Source organism: Babylonia areolata, chromosome 34, assembly GCF_041734735.1.
Source record: "Babylonia areolata isolate BAREFJ2019XMU chromosome 34, ASM4173473v1, whole genome shotgun sequence".
Classification (NCBI taxonomy): domain Eukaryota; kingdom Metazoa; phylum Mollusca; class Gastropoda; order Neogastropoda; family Buccinidae; genus Babylonia; species Babylonia areolata.
Window position 1 is genome coordinate 14,414,889 of NC_134909.1, and position 22,500 is coordinate 14,437,388.

The 22,500-nt window shown below is 43.2% G+C and overlaps 1 protein-coding gene across 5 annotated transcripts in view; it reads left to right on the top strand.

Annotated features, from left to right (window-relative positions):
* The window catches only part of LOC143277441 (uncharacterized), a 179,958-nt gene that overhangs the window by 36,180 nt on the left and 121,278 nt on the right, over positions 1-22,500 (top strand). Inside the window, exons 1-2 of one of the 5 annotated variants that reach the window (XM_076582256.1) lie at positions 7,449-7,547; positions 8,492-8,845. The exons of 3 other annotated variants lie outside the window; for them this stretch is intronic. In XM_076582256.1, coding sequence (XP_076438371.1) covers positions 7,457-7,547; positions 8,492-8,845 — 445 coding nt within the window. In that variant the 5' untranslated portion in view covers positions 7,449-7,456. Of the gene's footprint in view, positions 1-7,448; positions 7,548-8,491; positions 8,846-10,541; positions 10,676-11,612; positions 11,955-22,500 lie in introns of those variants that run through there. One more of the 5 variants, XM_076582259.1, reaches the window with a different exon arrangement.

Here is a 22,500-nt window from a genome sequence, read left to right on the forward strand (position 1 = left end):
TAAAAAGCAACGGTGTACACGATCACGTGTGGGCTGTCGGTACAAGGGAAGCAAATCTTGCTGCCTTCGTTTCACGTAAAGGGAAACAACCCCAGTCAAGCTTCACAACGGCAGTGTGCGAGATTGAGAGAGAGAGAGGGAGAGAAGAGACACAGTGAGAGAGAGAGAGACACACACACACACACCACTCACTACGAAGCAGAAACAGCGAGAAGTCGCCATGATGGCAGCTGCTCCTCACGAAGTTTGGCTGTGGGTGTGTGCGTTTTCTGTTTGGAGTCGTGTCTTCCTCGGCGCTTCTGCAGCAACCAAGAACGGTTAGTGACCATCAACAATTACCGATAATGCTTTAGGTCCTGGTTTGATGAGCGTTGATTCGTGTTTTAATTGCGAAGACTTAGTGAATAGAGAAAGGGGACTGTTGAAGCAGAGAGTAGCAGTAGCGCTCGACGGTGTTGCAACGCTCTTGTTGGCAGTCGTTGGTTGTCTGTGTGTTGGCTCGGTAAGGGTGGGTGAGGGGAGGTGGGGGGGGGAGGGAAACTATGTGGGGGATTAAAGGAACATGGATGGATTTTAATCAATGAGCCGTTTATACTATTATAAAATAAATGACAAAGTGATGAAGAAAAGATGAAGAAAATTAGTAAGTGTCGTTTTATTCAATAATTCATACAAATGTAGAAATAGTATATGCAGCTGGGGGTGTCGGGATTATATTCTATTTCTCTTTTTCGTCACAACAGATTTCTTTGTGTGAAATTCGGGCTGTCCTCCCCAGGGAGAGCGCGTCGCTACACTGATAGCACCACCCATTTTTTGTATTTTTTCCTGCGTGCAGTTATTTGTTTTTCCTATCAAAGTGGATTTGTCTCCAAAATTTTGCCAGGAACAACACTTTTGTTGCCGTGGGTTCTTTTACGTTTGCTAAGTGCATGTTGCGCACGGGACGACCTCGGTTTATCGTCTCATCCGAATGACTAGCGTCCAGACCACCACTCAAGGTCTAGTGGAGGGGGAGAAAATATTAGAGACTGTACCATGATTCGAGCCAGTGCGCTCAAATTCTCTCGGTTCCTAGGCGGACGCGTTACCTCTAGTCAATCACATTTGTTTAGGAAGCAGTGTTTTCAGTTTATGATGATGATGAGCATATTGATGATAATTGTGATAAAAATGAAAATTAAAAAAAATAGTAATGATATTTCTATGCTGCATTTTCTTTCCGTCATAGCCTATTATAGACTGACTTTTGATATGAAAATTCACATTCACTGTTCTAAAGATAAGTTGCAGCTTTCTCAAAGATATAAAGTTCATTATTTTCAGACATATGACATTTACTGGAGAAAAGAATATATTGATGAGAAAGATTCATTGATGTAGAAGAAAGAAAGAAAATAAGTGAATAAATGAATAAAACCTAACCTTCGATCCCTTTGTCTTGTGATTTTTGTTCTTATCGTGCAGTGTAAAGCATATAATCGATAAACGAATATATATATATATATATATATATATATATATATATATATATATATTATGATACAATATATATAAAGAAATTACCTCAATAAATGAATAAATAGATTTACAAATAAATCAGCGATGGCGCATCACCTCACGAGTTTAGTCAGCCCAACCCCAACCAAACCTCTGCATGCCGCAGGAATGACCACGCGAGCCTTCAAAGGCATTCCCAGTCTGCAGGAAGTGGAGTGCTCGGGCGCCGGAAGTCTGGGAGCGGAAGTGAAGCTCCTCTCCTTGCAGTTGTACCGGCAGGACCTACATGCAGAGTTGGCATCACTCAACGCGCTGGCGAACTCGTGCGTAACGGCCCTGGAATATGCCTCGTGTTCGATCGACGCCGTGGATCCGCACAGATCGCGATTGAGAGTGTTGGTGATGGATCTGGATCCGGGGGAGGGGAGGGAGTATGGGTGTACCGTGTACACGGTGGACGCACGGGGGAGACCTGGTACCTTGAACTGGACTGTGGTGGTCAGTCGGCCTCCTCGTCGTAAGTTCTGAGGGTGATTGGGATATATATTTGTGTGTGTGTGTGTGTGTGTCTGTGTGTGCGTGTGTGAGGGGGCGAGAGGGGAGATGTCGAGGGTGGGAGGGGGGTAAAGTTTGTATGTCTCTGTGTTGGTGTGTTTGCGCCACAATGAGTTTTCGTCTGACTGTCATATTCTCCCTCTCTCTCTCTCTCTCTCTCTCTCTCTCTCTCTCTCTCTCTCTCTCTCTCTCTCTCTGTGTGTGTGTGTGTGTGTGTGTGTGTGTGTGTCTCTGTCTCTCTCTGTCTCTGTCTCTCTCTCTCTCTCTCTCTCTCTCTCTCTCTCTCTCTCTTCGCCCCCTCTCGCTCTTTCCCTCTCCCCACCTCCCTCCCTCCCTCCCTAATCAACCCGTCCATTACTTTCCAGTTTCATATTTCAGTTTGATTTTAAATATCTTTTACTTTACCAGAATCCAAATATGTATTGTCAAGACCACCATTATGATAGGCTTGGTCGCAGAACTTCAAACATATAAACAAGAAATAAATCAACAGATTAACAAATAAATAAAATAATAAACAAAATTAAATAGACACGAAAATCAAAACGCTTCCGAGTTGAATTCGTCGCCGGAATCTCAAACCTCCAGCAACCGCTAAAGGGAAAGAAACCTTGCAGACTTCATCGGTTAAAGGGAAGCTACTCCTCCTGGACCACATTTCCAGCAGACGAAAGAGTTGTCGGTGCAGACAGAGAGAGAGAGAGAGAAAGACAGAAGAGGAGAGCAGAGTGAAGGCAGTTCGCCATGATGGCCGCACACGACGGAGAGACGATGTGGATTATTTCATCCTTCTCACTCTGTTTCCTCCTTGTCGCTGCTTCAGAGACGTCACAAAGTAAGGGTTTACCTTGTACCGTGTTGTGTGGAAGTCGTTGGTTAGATTCTTTGTGGGGTTATTGGTGTGAATTCGGAAATTCTGTTGGTTTAAAATGACGGCTGTGTAGTGTGGGTTTGTCACTAACGACTGCTGTAGCGGGGGCTGTGCATATGGGAACGGGAGAGCGGCCTTGGTTGTGGTATTGATGTTCACAGGGTAAGAGGCAGAGAAAGGAAATATTTCGGTTTCACTGAGAATTTTTGTTATCAGCTATGTTTTGATTTGTAGTGTTTTGTAGTGTTTATGATGCAGATCTATATGTCGTTATGTGTAGTACAGGCTGTCGAAGTAGAATAGTGTGTAGGAGGCGTGCGTACGTGCGTGATGTGTGTGTGTGTGTGTGTGTGTGTGTGTGTGTGTGTGTGTGTGTAATTATTATTTGTTAAGGCATGTTCCGTTTTGAGCGTTCATTTGAAATCAAAAGAAAAAATATACAATTAGCAATATAAATTGATTCTTTGCACGTTAAATGGGGAGAGAAAAAATCATTTCATCGATCTAAATAAACTCTGCAATGACCCGCACATACAACCCTTTCTAAATAACCTACAGGTCTGACGTCATGGAATTTCAAAGGAATTCCCGCCTTACAGGAAGTGGAATGTACGGGCGGAAGTTTGAAACCGGACGTGAAGCTGCTGGCTTTACAAATGTTCAGACTTCCGGAAAACACACCACTGGCGTCAATGAACATCATTTCAAACACGTGCGTCACACTGGGAGATTATGCGTCATGTCTGATTGACGGCGCGAACTCACACAGGTCAAGGTTGAGAATTTTGGTGAACGATCTGGAGGAAGGGGAGAGCAGGGAGTACAAATGTGTGGCGAACACTCTGAATTCGTTTGGAACAACAAGTATGCTGACCTGGCGGTTGTTTGTGAAGCGAATCAGTGAGTTATCGTTATCTGTTTTATGTGTCTGTCTGTCTGTCTCTCTGTTTTATTTATTACATTGTCTGCCGATTTATAGGTCTGTCTGCCTGTCTGTTTGTTTCTCAGATCTTGCCTTGCCCTATATTTCGTGACTGGTCTGTCGATGGATCGGTTGAACGATGTATCCGAATGTCTGTCTCGCGTCAGTGTGATCGCTGTTAAGTGACTTTATTTGAATAACTTGATTTAGAATGAGTAATTTGGTTTGTGTATTTCCTGTTTTCTTTCTTTCACTGAATTGTTCGTTTTTGTTTTTTGTGTGGGTTTTTTTTTTTTACGTCTCTTCGAGAGAATGAGTGTGTGCCTGTGTGCGTGCGTGCGTGCATGTGTGTCTGTCTGTATTTTTGTGTGTATATGTGTGCATGCATGCATGCGTGTGTGTATGAATGTGTGGTTGAAACATGTATGAGTGAAAGAGAGAGACGTGGGGTGCGGGGGTGGGGGGATGGGGTTGAAATTAGAGTGAGAGACAGAACAGAGAGAAAGAGAGAGAGAGAAGAAACTCAGAACTCAGAATTTTTTTTTATGCAAGGCCACTGACTGGTATATATATATTTACACATGTTGTACACAAACACACACACACACACACACACACACACACACGCACGCACACACACACACACACACACACACACACACACACACACACATATATATATATATATATATATATATATATACATATATATATATATATAAGCCAAACCCTAAGCAGGATGAACAAAAGAATTTTGGGAGAATAATCCGAGAATATGACCTGAGGAAAATAACGATGGCGGGGGCGGGGGGGGGGGGGGAGAGAGAGAGAGGGAGAGAGAGAGAGAGAGAGAGAGAGAGAACTCACAAACCGCGGTCACCAAAAAAAAAAATGTCCCAGGACACGAACGAAAACATTGCCCTCACGTGCATCATCCAAAGTCGCGCGCGGTGTAAGGGAGAGAACTGCTGCAACCTTCAACAGGCAGAAGGGGAACCAACTCCTCACTCCTCTCTTCCCAAGCAGACACAACAGCAGTGCGGACAGAGACAGACAGACAGAACAGAGTGAAGGCAGTTCGCCATGATGGCTGCACTCGCTGTGGAGAGTCTGTGGATTATTTCATCCTTCTCGCTCTGTTTCATCATCATCGTCGTCTCTGGAAATCCGACGAGTAGGTTTTGAAAACGTTCTCTATGGGTGCTTTAATCTATCGTTGTATAGGTAGCGAGTAGGATTGATATTGTAGAGAGGATTTCTAGGTTGAATGGTGTAGTGTGCTGTGTGTGTGTGTGTGTGTGTGTGTGTGTGTGTGTGTGTAGGTTTATTCAAAATGGCGGTGGGGCTGTGTTGAGAGCTTGTTGCGGTATTGATGTTCCAGAGTGTGGGAAAGGGGAGAGAAGAAGAGTGTTCCTTTTTATTTGAGGGTTTTGTGGTTTGAGTATGCTCGTTTGTTCTTGGTAAAAACATGGATGATAAAGTTTGAGATTCGATTGAAAGTCGTTTCCGGCACTCTTCATTATGTATAATGTATGTATATATATGAATATATATATATATATATATTATAAATATATAAGAATGAAATGTTCGGGGGGTGTAGGGTAGGGTTAATTTGTACATTTCATTGAAGTGTGTGTGTGTGTGTGTGTGTGTGTGTGTGTGTGTGTGTGTGTGTGTGTGTGTGCAAAAGTATATAATTCAGAGTCAGGAGAATTTCTTAAATATACCTGTAACGATTTTCTTAGATTATTGTCATATATTACAACAACAACAACAACAAAAGTTTAGTTGATTAGTTTTTTTAGGAACAAATGAGGGAGAGATTATATGAAGATTCAGTCAAAAGCACGTAAAACTGATAAAGTTTGAGATTCGATTGAAAGTCGTTTCCGGCACTTTTCCCCCCCATAACTTTCCAGGTTTGACGTCGCGTGATTTCAAAGGGATCCCCAGTCTTCAGGAAGTAGAATGCACGGGCGGAAGTTTGAAACCGGAAGTGAAGCTCATGGCTTTACAAATGTTCAAGCTTCCTGAAAACGTTCCTCTGGCGTCGTTGAACATCTTCTCCAATGCCTGTGTGACACTGGGCGATTATTCCTCTTGTTCGATCGACAGTGCGAACACACATCGGTCAAGGCTGCGGGTGTTAGTGTACGATCTGGAGGAAGGGGAGAGTAGGGAGTACAAATGTGTCGCTAATACGATGAACTCGTTTGGGACTTCCAAGATTCTGTCCTGGCGGTTGTCTGTCAAACGAATCAGTGAGTCATGGTTGTTTGTTAATTGTCTGTCTGTCTGTCTGTCTGTCTGTCTGTCTTCTTTATGTTTATTTGTCTACCAATCTGTCTGTCAGTCTGTCTGACTGTCTTTCTCTCAGATCATGTCTGGTCGTATCTCTTGACAGGTCTGTTGATTGATCAGCGTGTTGTACCCGACTGCTTAAACTCACAATGCTGTTATTTGCTCTTGAACGAAGGTATTATGTATTAACACCACCACCATGAAATAAGTTCTTTTGACACTTTTTTTTTTTTGGTGTGGTTTCCGTTCTCGTTATTTTATGGACTGTTCGTTTTGTGTTGTTGTTGTGTGTGTGTATTTATATGCATGTGTGTGTTTGTGTGTGTGTGTGTGTGTGATATGCTTCAATGTATCTGTCTATCCATGTGTGTACCTATATCTCTGTCTGTTTTGCTGTCTCTATCTGTATTCAGCTGTCTGTCTATATATCTGTGTATCCATCTGTCTACGAGTCTTGTCTTGTCTGTCTGTCTGTCTGTCTGTCTCTCGAATATAGTTTGGTCTTGTATATCGATCTGTTGAGCGGCCGATCAATTGAACGATGTATCAGCCTCTCTCTCTCGCTATGCTCTTACTCTGCTTTAACACACACACACACACACACACACACACACACACACACACACGCACGCACACACACACGCACACACACACGCACACACACACACACACACACACACACACACACACACACACACACACACACACACACACACACACACGGCACACACACACGCGCGCGCGAAGAAGGAACACTGAGTGCCAGTACTGTTTATTTATTTCTCAATCACGTGTGATGTGGTGCGTGTGTGTGTGTGTGTGTGTGTGTGTGTGTGTGTGTGTGTGTGCACGTGCGCTCGCGTCTGTGTGTCTGTGTGAGAGCATGTATGTGTGTGTGCGTGTGTGTGTCAGTGTGTGTGTGTGTGTGTGTGTGTGCGCGCGCGCATGAAAGAGAGAGAGGGGAAGAGAGAGAGACAGAGATAGGCCGAGGGAGAAGAGGAAGAGGGAGAGAGACAGAAACAGAAAGACAATGATCATAATCCCTCGTTGACACACTACCTGAAAACGTTGCTTTATCGAGAACCACGCCCAAGACAGTCGAACGTTACGGTTTAAATTAAGGGAGAGAAACCCTGCAACCTTCATCACTGCGAAGGGAAGCAACTCCTCACTCCTGCATTTTTTTTTTTTTTCTGCCCAAAGCCGACGAACAACAACGGTGGCGGACACAGAGACACAGGGAGAGAGAGAGAGAGAGAGAGAGCAGAGCTGAGCAGAACAGAACAGAGTGAAGGCAGTTCGCCATGATGGCTGCGCACGCAGGAGACATGTTGTGGATTAGTTCGTCTTTCTCGCTCCTTTTTCTCGTCGTTCTCGTCTCCGGAACATCAAACAGTAGGTTTTTTTCAGTGCTCTGTGCTTCGCTTTAGTTCAAGGTGTATTCGGTTGGGGATATGATAGTGAAATTGTAGGGGTTTTTGTAAGTTGATTAGGAGAGGTGTGTGTGTCGGTCTGGTTAAAAATGGCTGCAAGACTGCGTGTGTGAGTGAGTCTGTGTTTGTGTGTGTGTGTGTGTGTGAGCGTAGTATTGACGTTCTTGTCGTAGTGGAAAGCTGGTAGGCCTTTTTGTCTTTATTTTATTTAAGTTTTGAAATGATAAAATATCGTTTTGACTGAGATATATATGAACAAATAGATTGATAAATAAACCGATGAAAGAAAGATGAAGGAATTAAAACTGCACACTGAAGTGTAATTTTTTTTTTTTTTTAAAGAAACACACACACAAAAACAAAACGAACAATGCGCGTGTGCATCAAAATCTTTCTTACCTCACCAAGCGTATTAATATGTAGATGAATGAAATATAAAGGAACAAGAAAACGTGCAATGAAATGAAATGAAGTGAAAAAAAGGCGTGGAACCAGAAAATATTTTGTCATTTACCATGCCAATGGAACTTTTCGGTTTGTTTTTTTTGTTTGTTTGTTTGTTTTTTTGTTTACTAATATCATTTGAGTATGAAAATCTCTGCGCTTTAACTTCTGGTATTATATAAACACAGAGAGAAATACTAAATTATGTTTGAATTATGACCACGATCGTATAAAAGCAGTCATAGTGTAGAAGTTTTGATCTATAAGCACATGAATCGCATAGTCCATTGAACACTGATGATAAGTCTATGTACAGTAAATTTTTCGGTAGTAACGTTTTAATGATGCAAATTTTCATCATTAAAACGTAAATAAATAAACGAAAAAATAGTTTATACACAATAAAACGACTTAGGACTTCAGACACTTTTTTATCCCTCCCCCGAAATGACAACGTTTCAGGCCTGATCTCGCGAGATTTCAAAGGGTTTGCCAGTCTCCAGGAAGTGGAATGCACGGGCGGAAGTTTAGAACCGGAAGTCAAACTGTTGGCTCTGCAGCTGTACAGACTTCCGGGCCAAACTCTCCTGGCCTCTGTGAACGTAATGACCAAAGAGTGCGTGACTCTGGAGGAGTTCTCCTCCTGCTCCGTGGTGGGGGAGGAGGGTCACCGTGACAACCGAGATTCAAGGTTGAGGGTACTGGTCAGTGATTTGGAAGAAGGGGAGGAGCGAGAGTACATGTGCACCGCTAGCACCTTCAATGCTCACGGGTTGACCAAGACGTTCTCGTGGACGACTATGGTGCGACGAATCAGTAAGTTGGTGTTTTTTTTGTTGTTGTTGTTGTTTTCTTCTTCTTCTTCTTCTTCTTCTTCTTCTTCTTCTTCTTCTTCTTCTTCTTCTTCTTCTTCTTCTTCTTCTTCTTCTTCTTCTTCTTCTTCTTCTTCTTCTTCTTTTCTTCGCCAGTAAAGAGCTAGAAATCTCCCCTCTTTCAATGTTTCTTCTTTCTGTCTTTCTTTCTGTCTGTGTGTGTGTGTGTGTGTGTGTGTGTGTGTGTGTGTGTGTGTGTCTGTCTGTCTGTCTGTCTGTCTGTCTGTCTCTCTTTATCTCTAAATATATTTATCAGAAGAAAACGGAAAAATGGATGGGGGGCGTTGGGTGAGGGGGCTGGTGGGGGTGGGGGGTGGGGGTGGGGGGCGTGTGGGGGGGTTCTGTTTGTGTGTCTGTGTTTGAGAGACCATTTCCCGCCTCTCTCTCTCTCTCTCTCTCTCTCTCTCTCTCTCTCTCTATATATATATATATATATATATATATACATACATATATACACACACATCTGATAGTCCCCTAAGTCTGTCTGTCTTTCTCTCTCTCTCTCAGACTCTCTCCCTTCCCCACCCCCCTCTCTCTCCCTCCCTCCCTCTCTCTCTCTCTCTCCCGCTCGCTCGCTCGCTCCCTCTGTCTCGCTGTTTCTCCCCCACCCACCACCCACCCCTGCCTCTACCCCACACAAAAAAAACAACACACAAAAACTTCGGCCGCTATACACATGGGCAAAATTTGAATTTCGCTCCACTTGCTTACAACTCTCAAGCACTCTTCAGAGGATCACGCCGGGCGCCCTCTGGCGTTTTGTGAGTGGCGATATAAGGGCACTAACCGGATCATTTTCTGCCCAATTGAAGGGAGGTAACCCTCTCTTCCACCTCTTGTGCTCCTGGAGGGAGAAAGGTGTTGAGAGTTCTCCTCCATAATGGGTGGCGAGAGAGATCTTTTAGGTGCGTTGAGCATACAGGTTTCATTGTGATATGTTTTTGTGTTTTTTTTTCTCTCTCTCTATGAAGGCTTTGTATAGGAATAACTGTAAAGAAAATTTGTGTCCATCGTTTTTTTTATTATTATTCATCGTTGTTGGTGCACGAGGGAGAGAAGGAAACATCTTTGTTTTCGGGAGTTTGTGGGGGAGCCAACTTTTTTTGTGTTGGAGTGATGCTCTTACAGATGTGTAAAACGCACGCATACACGTTCATGTTCGCGCGTACACACACACACAAGCGTGCACGCACTCACGCACGCAAATACGCACACGTGCGCACAACGCATACACGACACACCCTAACGCACGCGCGCGCGCACATACACACACACACACACACACACACACACACACACACACACACATACTCACACACTCACACACTTTATGCACAAGAACATGCAAGTGTTTGTGTGTGTGTGTGTGTGTGTGTGTGTGTGTGTGTGTGTGTGTGTGTGTGTGTGGCTCTCGCCTTTAACAATTCTGGTTTGCTGTTCCATTGATAGATAACAATAGTAAGAATTATTTCCGAAAATAATATATCAACTTCTGGGTGTCAACACTACCTTCCCAACCGCTCAGAAATTGCAAAACAAGGGAGTGCACTTCTGACGGCTTGTTCGAAGCCAAGGGAAGCGACTCGTGAGTCCCTCTATATAGCGTCAGTCAGCAGAGGTGGTCGCGGAGACAGACAGAAAGAGAGAGAGAGAGAGAGAGCAGAGTGAAGGCAGTTCGCCATGATGGCCGCCAACAGTGAGAACCGCCTGTGTATGTGCATTTTACTTTTCACAACCTTCGGCTACACTGTGGCTTCTGTGGCAAATAATGGTATGTAGCGGAATCGTTTTTCTACAAGTTATCCCTTGGTGATGATCTTGAAAACGTAGAAGTATATTGTAGTTAGAGAATGGAGTTTTCTTCGTGCATAATTATTTTAAGGGTGAGGGTTGGTTGGTTGTGTGTGTGTGTGTAGCTGGCACAAAGGCTATCGACGTTTGAGCTTGCGCAGTACGGTTAGGCTTTGAGAATGGAGTGTTGTGCTTGAGAGGGAGTCTCTCTCTCTGATAAAATTTTTGTAAGGAATTTGCGTTAATATTAAAAAAGGGAAAATCCAAAATCTGCTGCTATATTAATTGTTTTTAGCAGTCATTCTGATGGCAATGTGTCAAGATATTGTTCACTAGTATTATAATTTATAAACAAGGACCCGTTAAAATAATATAACCGTCAGTTCCTCAATATCATTTGCAGCCGCAGTTGTGTTCAGGGATATTTTTTAGCAGTTATAGCACTGGAGTTTTATTAGTTAGCAATAACGAGTTATAGAGTTTAATAAGAGTCGTGAAAATATTTTCACGAGGTGAGGAAGAAATTATTTTTAATGCGCAGATTAATTTTTATTTCTTCTGTGTTTTGTAATTTATTATATAGAGGCGTTTGATTGGCTAAGAGCGGGCCAGACTAAGAGGGGCGTCTTTTCACTGTTAGCCGCGCGAAATTTGGCCAAACAGAGCAAACCATAGGCCTAGTTTGCATCAGTTTGACATGGTAAGTATATGTAAACACCAAACATGGAGTATAATACAAACTCCTCCTTTCTATCAAAAATATCCTCTTTTTTAAGTAAGTAATAAATACCCGATAATACCCGTCTGTTGAAAATGCCAAAGATGGTTTCATTAATTGTCGATATCTATTGATCGTAATTTATTAAATCATCGAAGACCAAACAGTACTGAGCGGATAGATAATAATGAATTTACAGGGATGACGTCACATAGTTTTCGCGGCTTTCCGAGCATACAGGAAGTGGAGTGCTGGGGCGGAAGTCTAAGTTCCGACGTGAAACTGATTTCCTTGCAACTGTTCCGAGTACCCGAATCGACCGTGCTGGCGTCCTTGAACCTGTACACCAACAACTGTATGACCTATGGAGACTATGCCTCGTGTGTGATCGTGAAGGAAGCCATTCATAAGTCCAAGTTGCGAGTGTTGGTGCATGATCTGGAAGAAGGGGAGAGCAGGGAGTATGGCTGTACCGCGAATACTGTCAACCCTCAGGGGAACGCTGTGTTTAAGAACTGGAAACTCGTTGTGAGGAGAAACGGTGAGTTGTTGTCTATGATTCTAGGTGCAGTATTTCTGTCTGTCAGGCTGTCTCCAATATATTCCCTCCCTCCCCCCTCTCCCTCTCTCTCTCTCTCTCTCTCTCTCTCTATATATATATATATATATATATATATATATACATATATATATATATCCATATATATATATATATGTGTGTGTGTGTGTGTGTGTGTGTGTGTTATCCCTCCCTCTTATCACATGAAAAGGTGAACGGAGATGATATGTATGAATGGCGACGTGAGAGTCTGTCAACATGAATATATTTGTTCCCATTCAACTTACAGAGAGAGAGAGGGTGGGGAGAGAGAGAGAGAGAGAGAGAGAGAGAGAGAGAGAGAGAGATTATTGATTCTGATAAGTACTATTAGCAAGGAGAACAACGCTACAATATCAAAATGAATATATATTGCTTTTACTCACTGTCTGTCGGCTGACTGTCTCTGTCTCCCTGTTTCATATGTGCGTATTTGCGTCTGTCTTCAGTGAATATGTGCGACAGTGCGCGCATGCCTGTATATGTGTACGTGTATGCGCGCGCATGTACATGTATGTGAGTGTGAGAGGGAAGCATGCATGATATTTGTGCGTGTGTGTGTGTGTGTGTGTGTGTGTGTTTTGTTGTTGTTGTTGTTGTGTGTGCGCCTGTGTGTGTGTGTGCGTGTGTGTGTGTGTGTGTTTGTGTGTGTGTGTGTGTGTGTGTGTGTGTGTGTGTGTGTGTGTGTGTTTGAGTGAGTACGTGTGTGTGTGTGCGTGTGTATGTGTATCAAACCTCAAACGTTATACATTAAACTCTCAGAACAAGGGAAATTACTGCTGACGGCTTGCTTGACGCCAAGGGAAGCTACTCGTGGGTCCCTGAATGTATCGTCAGTCAGCAGAGGTGGTCGCGGAGACAGACAGAGAGAGAGAGAGGGAGAGCAGAGTGAAGGCAGTTCGCCATGATGGCCGCCAACAGTGAGAACCGCCTGTGTATGTGCATTTTACTTTTCACAACCTTCGGCTACACTGTGGCTTCTGTGGCAAATAATGGTATGTAGCGGAATCGTTTTTCAACAAGTTATCCCTTGGTGATGATCTTGAAAACGTAGAAGTATACTGTAGTTAGAGAATGGAGTTTTCTTCGTGCATAATTATTTTAAGGCTGAGGGTTGGTTGGTTGTGTGTGTGTGTGTAGCTGGCACAAAGGCTATCGACGTATGAGCTTGCGCAGTACGGTTAGGCTTTGAGAATGGAGTGTTGTGCTTCAGAGGGAGTCTCTCTCTCTGATAAAATTTTGTAAGGAATTTGCGTTAATATTTAAAAAAAAGGAAAATCCAAAATCTACTGCTATATTAATTGTTTTTAGCAGTCATTCTGATGGCAATGTGTCAAGATATCGTCCACTAATTTTATATTTATAAACAGGATCCGTTAAAATAATATCACCGTCAGTTCCTCAATATCATTTGCAGCCGCAGTTGTGTTCAAGGATATTTTAGCAGTTATAGCACTGGAGTGTTATTAGTTAGCAATAACGAGTTATAGAATTTAATAAGAGTCGTAAAAATATTTACCATCTTCACGAGGTGAGGAAGAAATATTTTTAATGCGCAGATTAATTTCTATTTCTTCTGTGTTTTGTAATTTATTATTCTATCAAAAATATCCTCTTTTTTTAAGTAAGTAATAAAGACCCATCTGTGGAAAATGCCAAAGCTGGCTTCATTAATTCTCGATATCTATTGATCGTAATTTATTAAATCATCGAAGACCAAACAGTACTGAGCGGATAGATAATAATGAATTTACAGGGATGACGTCACATAGTTTTCGCGGCTTTCCGAGCATACAGGAAGTGGAGTGTTGGGGCGGAAGTCTAAGTTCCGACGTGAAACTGATTTCCTTGCAACTGTTCCGAGTACCCGAATCGACCGTGCTGGCGTCCTTGAACCTGTACACCAACAACTGTATGACCTATGGAGACTATGCCTCGTGTGTGATCGTGAAGGAAGCCATTCATAAGTCCAAGTTGCGAGTGTTGGTGCATGATCTGGAAGAAGGGGAGAGCAGGGAGTATGGCTGTACCGCCAACACTATCAATCCTCAAGGAAACACAATCTATAACAATTGGAAGATTATTCTGAAAAGAAATGGTAAGTTTATCTGAAGTGATAGAATGTGGAGTGTGTGTGTGTGTGTGTGTGTGTGTGTGTGTGTGTGTGTGTGTGTGTGTGTGTGTGTGTGTGTGTGTGTGTCCTTGCGAAAGAGAGAGATTGAGAGAGAGATGTGACAGTGCATGTGCGCGTGTGCTTGCGTGATGACATGTGTGTGCTTGTGTGTGTGTGTGTGTGTGTGTGTGTTTGTAGGTTGTTTTTTGTTTGTTTGTTTGTTTGTTTTTTCCGAAATGAACGTCCCTTGTTGCTGTAAGCGATTTGGGGTCTTCATTACTTTCACCACTCTATATTTTTGTCCCTATTCCCTTCCTTCCTTCCTTTGCTGCCTTCCCCCTTTCTTTATGCTTTCTTCTTCTGTGTGTCTTCACCAAACAGACACATCACATACAGAGAGAGAGAGAGAGAGAGAGAGATGTAATCACATACGCATGGACGCTCAGGTTATTTTCTCCATCAAAATTACGTCGTGTGGCAGCAGAAACGGGACCCTCTTCTTCTACGCCTTGTGTTTTTCGTTCTTCTTAGTCTTCATCCTCCTCCTCCTCCTCTTCCTCCTTCATCATTCCCTTCACCATCATGTTTTTTTTTTCATATTCTCCTCCTGTTCCTGCTCCTGCTGCTGCTCCTCTTTCTTCTCTACCTCCTCCTCCTCCTCCTCCATCATTCCCTTCACCATCATGTTTTTTCTTTATTCTCCTCTTCTTCCTCCTCCTCCTCTCCCTACTCCTCCTGCCCTGGTCCTTTCTCTTTCTCATTATCATCTGTTCACAATCTTCCTCATCTCGGGTTACGCTGCTGGTCAGGCATCTGCTTGGCAGATGTGGTGTAGCGTATATGGATTTGTCCGAACGCAGTGACGCCTCCTCCAGCTACTGAAACTGAAACTGAAACCTCATCCTCATTATCAGCCAGTTTTGTTGTGGTTTTTTTTTAATTTAGTTGACGTCCACATAACCGATACAATCAATGGGGAAAAAAAGAGATTAACAATAACATCATCCATAGAAAGTGATAGAATGAGAACCATCTCAATCCTCTTCATCCATATTATCGGCCAGTTGCTGGTTTTGTATTGATATGAATTTAGTTGACGTTCACAAAACCGATACAATTAATGGGGAAGAAATTACGATTAATAATAACATTATCTATAGAAAGTGATAGAATGAGAACCATTTGACCATTGCCGTGCTTGGGTTGGAAGCAGGAAAGTATGAGGTGATTGTGAATTGACGACTGGAACTAGTGGAAGTGAGATCTTGTGCTTTCGGAACACTATCGTCATGTTCTTAAGCGCTTCAAACTTGTTATTGTGCTTGTGTGTGTGTGTGTGTTTGTGCGTTCGTGGTTGTTCACGGTTAAGTGTGTGTGTGTGTGTGTGTGTGTGTGTGTGTGTGTGTGTGTGTGTGTGGTACGTGTGTATGCGTTCGTGCATGTATGTATCTGTGAGAGTGCGCGTGTTTGTGCATAAGCGCGTGCGATCACTGATGCATGCAGCCTGTGTGTTTCTTTCCACTCATGTGAGTCGGTGTGAAAGCATTGGAATTTATGTAAATCTGTTTGAAGGGAGTATGGTGATAATGATAATATACTTTGCTTGTATGGGAGAGATGGTTTACATATATCAAATTTGTGTTTAATATAAATCTACGTTAAATTAGAGACAGAGAGATGTAGAGAGAGACAGAGACAGAGAGAGAGAGAGGAGGAGGGAGGGAGGAACAAACAGAAATACACAGTCAGACAGACAAACAGACACGAGAGAAGCAGCGCGCATTGTCCAACGACGGTCTAAGGGAGAGTAATCGGGACAGCTTTCATTCATTCAAGGGAAACAACTCTGCCTTGCTTCGTTCCCTTGTCACAACTCGGCTTGTTCAGAAAGAGGCAGCCACACACACACACACACACACACACAGAGACACAGAGAGAGAGCGCAGAGTGAAGGCAGTTCGCCATGATGGCCGCACTCCGTGAAGAAAGGCTGTGGATTCTGTGTCCTCTTTTCTTCGTTTTTCTCTCCAGTGCTGTGTCCCAGTCCGTCAACGGTATGTTTGCAAGTGTTCTCGATGCCTTGTCCATAAGCGTTTTGAAGTTTTGACTGGAAATTTTGAGCAGAAAGAGCGGAAATTTTGAAAGAATAACTGAGGGTTTTTGTGTGTGTGTGTGTAAAACCAGCCTCGCTAGTTTCCAGTCTGGCTCACTTGCTCGGGTTGTATTGATGTGGTGTTGTCGGCTGAGTTTGTTCTTTGTAGGAGGAGAATGGTATCGTTTCACTATATTTGGCTCAACGCTGTTGGTGCCACTATTGTCTCGAAATTTGTATTTATTTATTCGCAAAATGTATGAGAAGTAATAAATGTCTGATATTTCTTCGCGTTTAACGGAAAGGAATGAGAAGTTTTTGTATTACTATAAAATAAAAAGAAGAAGATATGTGATGAGTTAATTTTCCAAAATTATGTATCCGCGTTTTTACGTAGATATTAGAAGAAGAAAAAAGGACTAGAATTCCTGTGGATATACATGTATAATGTGTTATAAAAGGTCAAAGTGAGTACGATTCTGTTTATTATTTCAAGTCTTAGAATTTAATGCTTACTCCTTGCACTTTATAAGTAGAACGATTGATGCGTTTTTAATTGTCTCTGTCGATTTTTTTTCTCTTACAAGAATACAATAAAAATTGCTTATTCAAATTATCAAGCTCTCTCTAGAGAATAATAAAGCAACGCTTTGTTTACTGGATTGTTTATTAAATGCGTCCAGTCATGCATGCGACAATTTTGTATAGATCAATAGATATTAGCAAAAGATCCTTGCGTGTTAAATAATTTCTGTTTCAAACGTGTACCTATCAAAATAAGTACAACTCAGCGAGATAATCCCGGGTACAGGAATGACGTCACGCAACTTCCGGGGCATTCCGGCCATACAGGAAGTGGAATGCTGGGGAGCAGATTTGAAAGCGGACGTGAAACTGATTTCCTTGAAGTTGTACAAGCTCCCGGAATCGGCCGTGGTGGCTTCCTTGAACGTGATCACCCAGAGCTGCCTCACTTTCTCGGAGTATTCTTCGTGTTCCTTTGACCCTGCCGAGAGTCATAGGTCACGGGTCAGAATGTTGGTGCACGACCTTCAAGAAGGAGAGGAGAGGGAGTATGGTTGTACAGCCAATTCCGTCAACCCTCTTGGAGATTCTGTGTATAAGAACTGGAAGATTCTGCTGAGGAGGAACAGTAAGTCTTGGGTGTGGTGTGTGTGTGTGTGTGTGTGTGTGTGTGTGTGTGTGTGTGTGTGTGTGAATTGTAGGGGGAGTGTGTGTGTGTGTGTGAGTTTATGTGTGTGTGTGTGAATTGTAGGGGGAGTGTGTGTGTGTGTGTGTGTGTGTGTGTGTGTGTGTGTGTGTGTGTGTGTGTGTGTGTGTGTGTGCGAATTGTAGGGGGAGTGTGTGTGTGTGTGTGTGTGAGTTTATGTGTGTGTGTGTGAATTGTAGGGGGAGTGTGTGTGTGTGTGTGTGTGTGTGTGTGTGTGTGTGTGTGTGTGTGTGGTTTCGGTTTAGGTGTGTCCTTGTTGAAGTGAAAGCTGTGTTCTCCCTCTCCCTCTTTGCTATGCTTTCTCTGTCTAGCTGTATATCTGTGTGGCTGCCTGCCTGCCTGTCTGTCTGTCTGTCTGTCTGTCTGTCTCTCTCTCTCTCTCTCTCTCTCTCTCTCTCTCTCTCTCTCTCTCTCTCAACACTGGCAAACAAGAAGTAGCCGTAACATGGTGTGTGTGTGTGTGTGTGTGTGTGTGTGTGTGTGTGTGTGTGTGTGTGTGTGTACGTACGCGTCCATCTTCCTCAATTTTGTCCCTCTTTTCTTTTCTCTATGGCCAACATCATGAATTGGTGCGCACGCGCACATACACACACACACACACACACACACACACACACACACACACACACATGTACTTGCATGCATGCACTCACTCAATCACACGCACGCACGCACACGCGCACACACACACACACACACACCAAACAAAAAACAACAACAACAACAACAAAATAAATTGTATTTTGCTAACGTAAAACTTCGAAATCAAAACATGATCTAAATCAGAACCCTGAATCCAGACCAGCAGAGTTACAGTCTAAGGGAGAGAAGAACTGTTAGCTCCAAACAGTTCAAGGGAAGCAACTGAAGGTCTTGCCTGCTACGTCACACAGTCGTGTGTGCTGGTTTTGCAGCACACAGTCGGAGAAAGAGACACAGAGAGAGAGAGAGAGAAGAGAGTGAAGGCAGTTCGCCATGATGGCTGCCTACCGTGAAGACAGGCTGTGGATTTTCTGTCGTCTTTTTCTCCTTTTGCTGCCGACTGCCGTGTCCGAGTCGGCCAGTGGTATGCACAGCAGCTTGCTTTCTGTGTTCAGGAATTGGAAGAATTAGAAATTGAAGTGAATTTCGGTCGTTTTAGGGAAATTTTCTAAGTGGGAAGTGATACGTTTTTATTTTGGTGTGGGGTGGCCTGTGCTGCTAGCTACTGCCTTGGCTAGGCTTGCGCTCTTGTTTCGTTGTAGTATTGATGTGAGAGGTTGTCGTTCTTCATGTTTTAGCTGAGCGTGAGGAAGATTGCTTGGGTCTTTGTTTTAGGCTGATGTGTGTTGATTTAGTTGGGTTTTTCTGTTATGATTTTTGAGGTTGGGTGGTAGAGAAGTTTGAGAAGACGGTTTCAGTGTATTCGACTTAAAATTTTCGATATAATTTATTGTATGAATTGTAGTCAGTAGAACGATATAGAACATGCAGGATTACCAGAAATTTTCATGAACGCGGCCGCTTATTTCTCAGCATTAAGGTATAGGATTCACCTCTTATACTGATTTAGGGGGATAGAAAAAGTTGTTGAAAATATTGAAGATATATTTTTCACTATAATACTACAATTGATATTTTCCATTTCACAAAATTTGAATTCTGTTTCAAAAGAACCACGCAGGTTAAATAAATATCATAAACACGACTAGTTATTCATCAATCTGAAAACAAAAAGTGAAGAATACACTTCTGAAACACAATCAGTATATTTTTTGGATAGCACCAACCAGTCCAGGTTTTAACTCTATTTTACAGGAATGACGTCACGCGATTTCCGGGGAATTTCGGCAATACAGGAAGTAGAATGCTGGGGCGCGGATTTGAAATCGGACGTGAAATTGATTTCTTTAAAACTGGTGAAACTGCCAGGGTCAAGCGTTCTGGCTTCGTTGAACGTGTTCACCAACAACTGCATGACTTACGATGAGTATTCCTCGTGTGAGATCAACCCGACAGAGAGTCACAAGTCCCGTGTGCGAGTGTTGGTGCATGATTTGGGTGAAGGGGAGAGCAGGGAGTTTGGTTGTACCGCTAACACCGTCACACCACAAGGAGATGCTGTTTTCAAAAATTGGAAACTTCGCGTGCGAAGGAAATACAGTAAGTGTACAACTGCTAGAACTGTTAGTACCTGAGTTTGTGTTTGTATGTGTGTGTGTGTGTGTGTGTGTGTGTGTGTGTGTGTGTGTGTGTGTGTGTGAGCGAGCGCTCGCGCGCATCGACACAGATCGTGAGAGATCCTGCCTCATTTGCGTGCCCCCTCTCTGTCTTTCTGTATTTGTCTGTTTGTGTGTGGTTTGTGGACTTGTGTGACTGTTCGTGTGTACATGTCCGTACACCCGTCTGTGTGTGTGTGTGTGTGTGTGTGTGTGTGTGTGTGTGTGTGTGTCTGTGTGTCTGTGTCTGTGTGTCTGTTTGTGTGTCTGTGACTGTTTCGCTGCCTGTCTTTGTCTCTCTCTGTATCTCAATCTCTCATTATTTGTCTATCTAATTCACTCCCCTCCGTCTCTCTCTCTCTCTCTCTCTCTCTCTCTCTGTCTCTGTCTCTGTCTGTCTGTCTGTCTTGTCTGTCTGTCTGTCTGTCTGTCTGTCTGTCTGTCTGTCTGTCTGTCTCTCTCTCTCTCTCTCTCTCTCTCTCTCTCTCTCTCCCTCTGTGTCTCTGTCTGTCTGTCTGTCTCTCTCTGTGTCTCTGTCTGTCTGTCTCTCTCTCTCTCTCCCTCCCTCTCTTCGGTGTTTCTACACCCTTTCTCCCTGAATCTCCATAAATATCCTGTCTCTCTGTTTTTATCTCTCCTCTCCGTCACTGTCTTCCCCTATGCACCCCCTCTCTCTGTGGTGTATTCTCTCTCTCTCTCTGTCTTTCTGACTATCCCGCCACCCTTTACGTAAGTTGTCATGCACCCTTCACCTTTCTTAATTATCCATAATTTACATTCACAAACTTTCTGTGATTACTTGATTGAGAGATCGATTTGGATTAACTCGCTGAACGGTCGACTTGTCTTCGTATATTTTTATATAATTGTGTGTGTGTGTGTGTGTGTGTGTGTGTGTGTGTGTGTGTGTGCGCGCGCGCGCGCTGTATCTTCCTTGCGCCAGTATATAATTATAGAAGTCACAAGTCAATCGACTCTGTGAAAAACATACACCCAAACTGACACAGTACAACTTCAGAAGCGCGTTTGGAGCAGTGCAAGGGAGAGTAGAACTGGTGGCTTGAACAGTCCAAAGGGAAGCAACCGGGGCCTGCTGGCTACGTCATCGTGCGGCTTCCTTCACACACTCACACACACAGAGACAGAGAAAGGCAGACACACACACACAGAGACCCGGGAGTAGCGAGCAGAGTGAAGGCAGTTCGCCATGATGGCTGCCTACCGTGCAGAAAGGCTGTGGCTTTTCTGTCCTCTTTTTCTCCTTTGGATTCACTCTCCGGTGATGGTCTCCAGCAATGGTAAGATCACCATTTTACTTTTCATCCTTCTGAGTCGGATAAGTTTGTGTTTTTTTTTTAAAGTAGATTCTGGTTCGTTTTGAGCAGGGGTGTTTTGTGGTTTCTGTTTTCGAAGGGAGAATGGTTTTAAGTTGGGGCTTGCTGCTGGCTAGGGGTTGTGTAGTATTGATGTGTAGGGTTGTCTTTCTTGCGCTGAGCACAGAACCGGTCGTGTTCGCGTCGTTCGTTATTTATAGTCTTCTATAATGTTGGGTGTATTGAAAAGAAGAAAAAGAAAACAAATCATACATTCATTGATTGTAAATGTATTTATTTTCAATTAAATGGAAATGTTCATTTAACTGGCTGAATATGGCTAGGATTATTTCAGATTTAGGGAACGTCTAACATGTATTGTAGATTTGTTTTTAATAGGCCTAGGATAAGAAGTATAAATCTTTATCAATGTCTCGCTTTTTTTTTTTTTTTTTTTTTTTTTTTTTTTTTTGCAAATGCATGTAGTATGGCTACGATTGTTTTTCAGTTCAGGGACTGTCTGCTGTGGGTTATGAATTTGGAGAAGAAGAAAAAAAAACCCAACATATTTTAAACATAAATCCGTAGTTCTCGTCATTTTATGCAAATACATCGAGTCTAGATACGAGCAACAATTTTCCAGGAATGACGTCACGGGATTTCCGGGGCATTCCCGCCCTACAGGAAGTAGAATGCTGGGGAGCCGATTTAAAGCCGGACGTGGAACTGATTTCTCTGAAGCTGGTCAAGCTTCCAGAGTCCAGCGTTCTGGCCTCGCTGAACGTGATCAAAAGTACCTGTATGACTTACCACCAGTACTCCTCCTGTGTCGTGCACCCCACACAGAGTCACAAGTCCCGTGTGCGAGTGTTGGTGCATGATTTGGGCGAAGGGGAGAGCAGAGAGTTTGGATGTACCGCTAACACCGTCAACCCTCAAGGAGATGCTGTGTTCAAAAATTGGAAAATTCGCGTGCGAAGGAAGTATAGTAAGTTGTGTGTGTGTGTGTGTGTGTGTGTGTGTGTGTGTGTGTGTGTGTGTGTGTGTGTGTGTGTGAAGGAGGTAGAGATAAAGAGAGAGATGATGGAGAGGGAGAGAGATGTAAAAGGTTCCAGCTTCATAGTTTGCTTCAGATTAGAATAATTTATATTATTCCTGCCACTCTTGTCTATTTCACTTTACTTTTCCCCTTTCCTCAGTCAATTGAAATGTTAAAAATGATTTCCATCCATATATTTGTTTAAATATATCTCTGTCTATATATGGCTGCCTGCCTGTCAGACTGTATGCAGTTTTGCCTTTGGTGTGTATGCGTGTGTCCGTCCATGTGTGTATGTGTGTGTGTGTGTGTGTGTGTGTGTGTGTGTGTGTGTGCGAGAGCGCGATCGCGCGCACCTGAGGATATGTATACACATTCTAACTAGATGATATTCGTCCACGTGCCTGTCTGTCTGCACGCTTGTCTGTTGTCCTGTCTCTCTGTCTCTTTATCTATCGTCTACACTCTCTCTCTCTCTCTCTCTCTCTCTCTCTCTCTCTCTC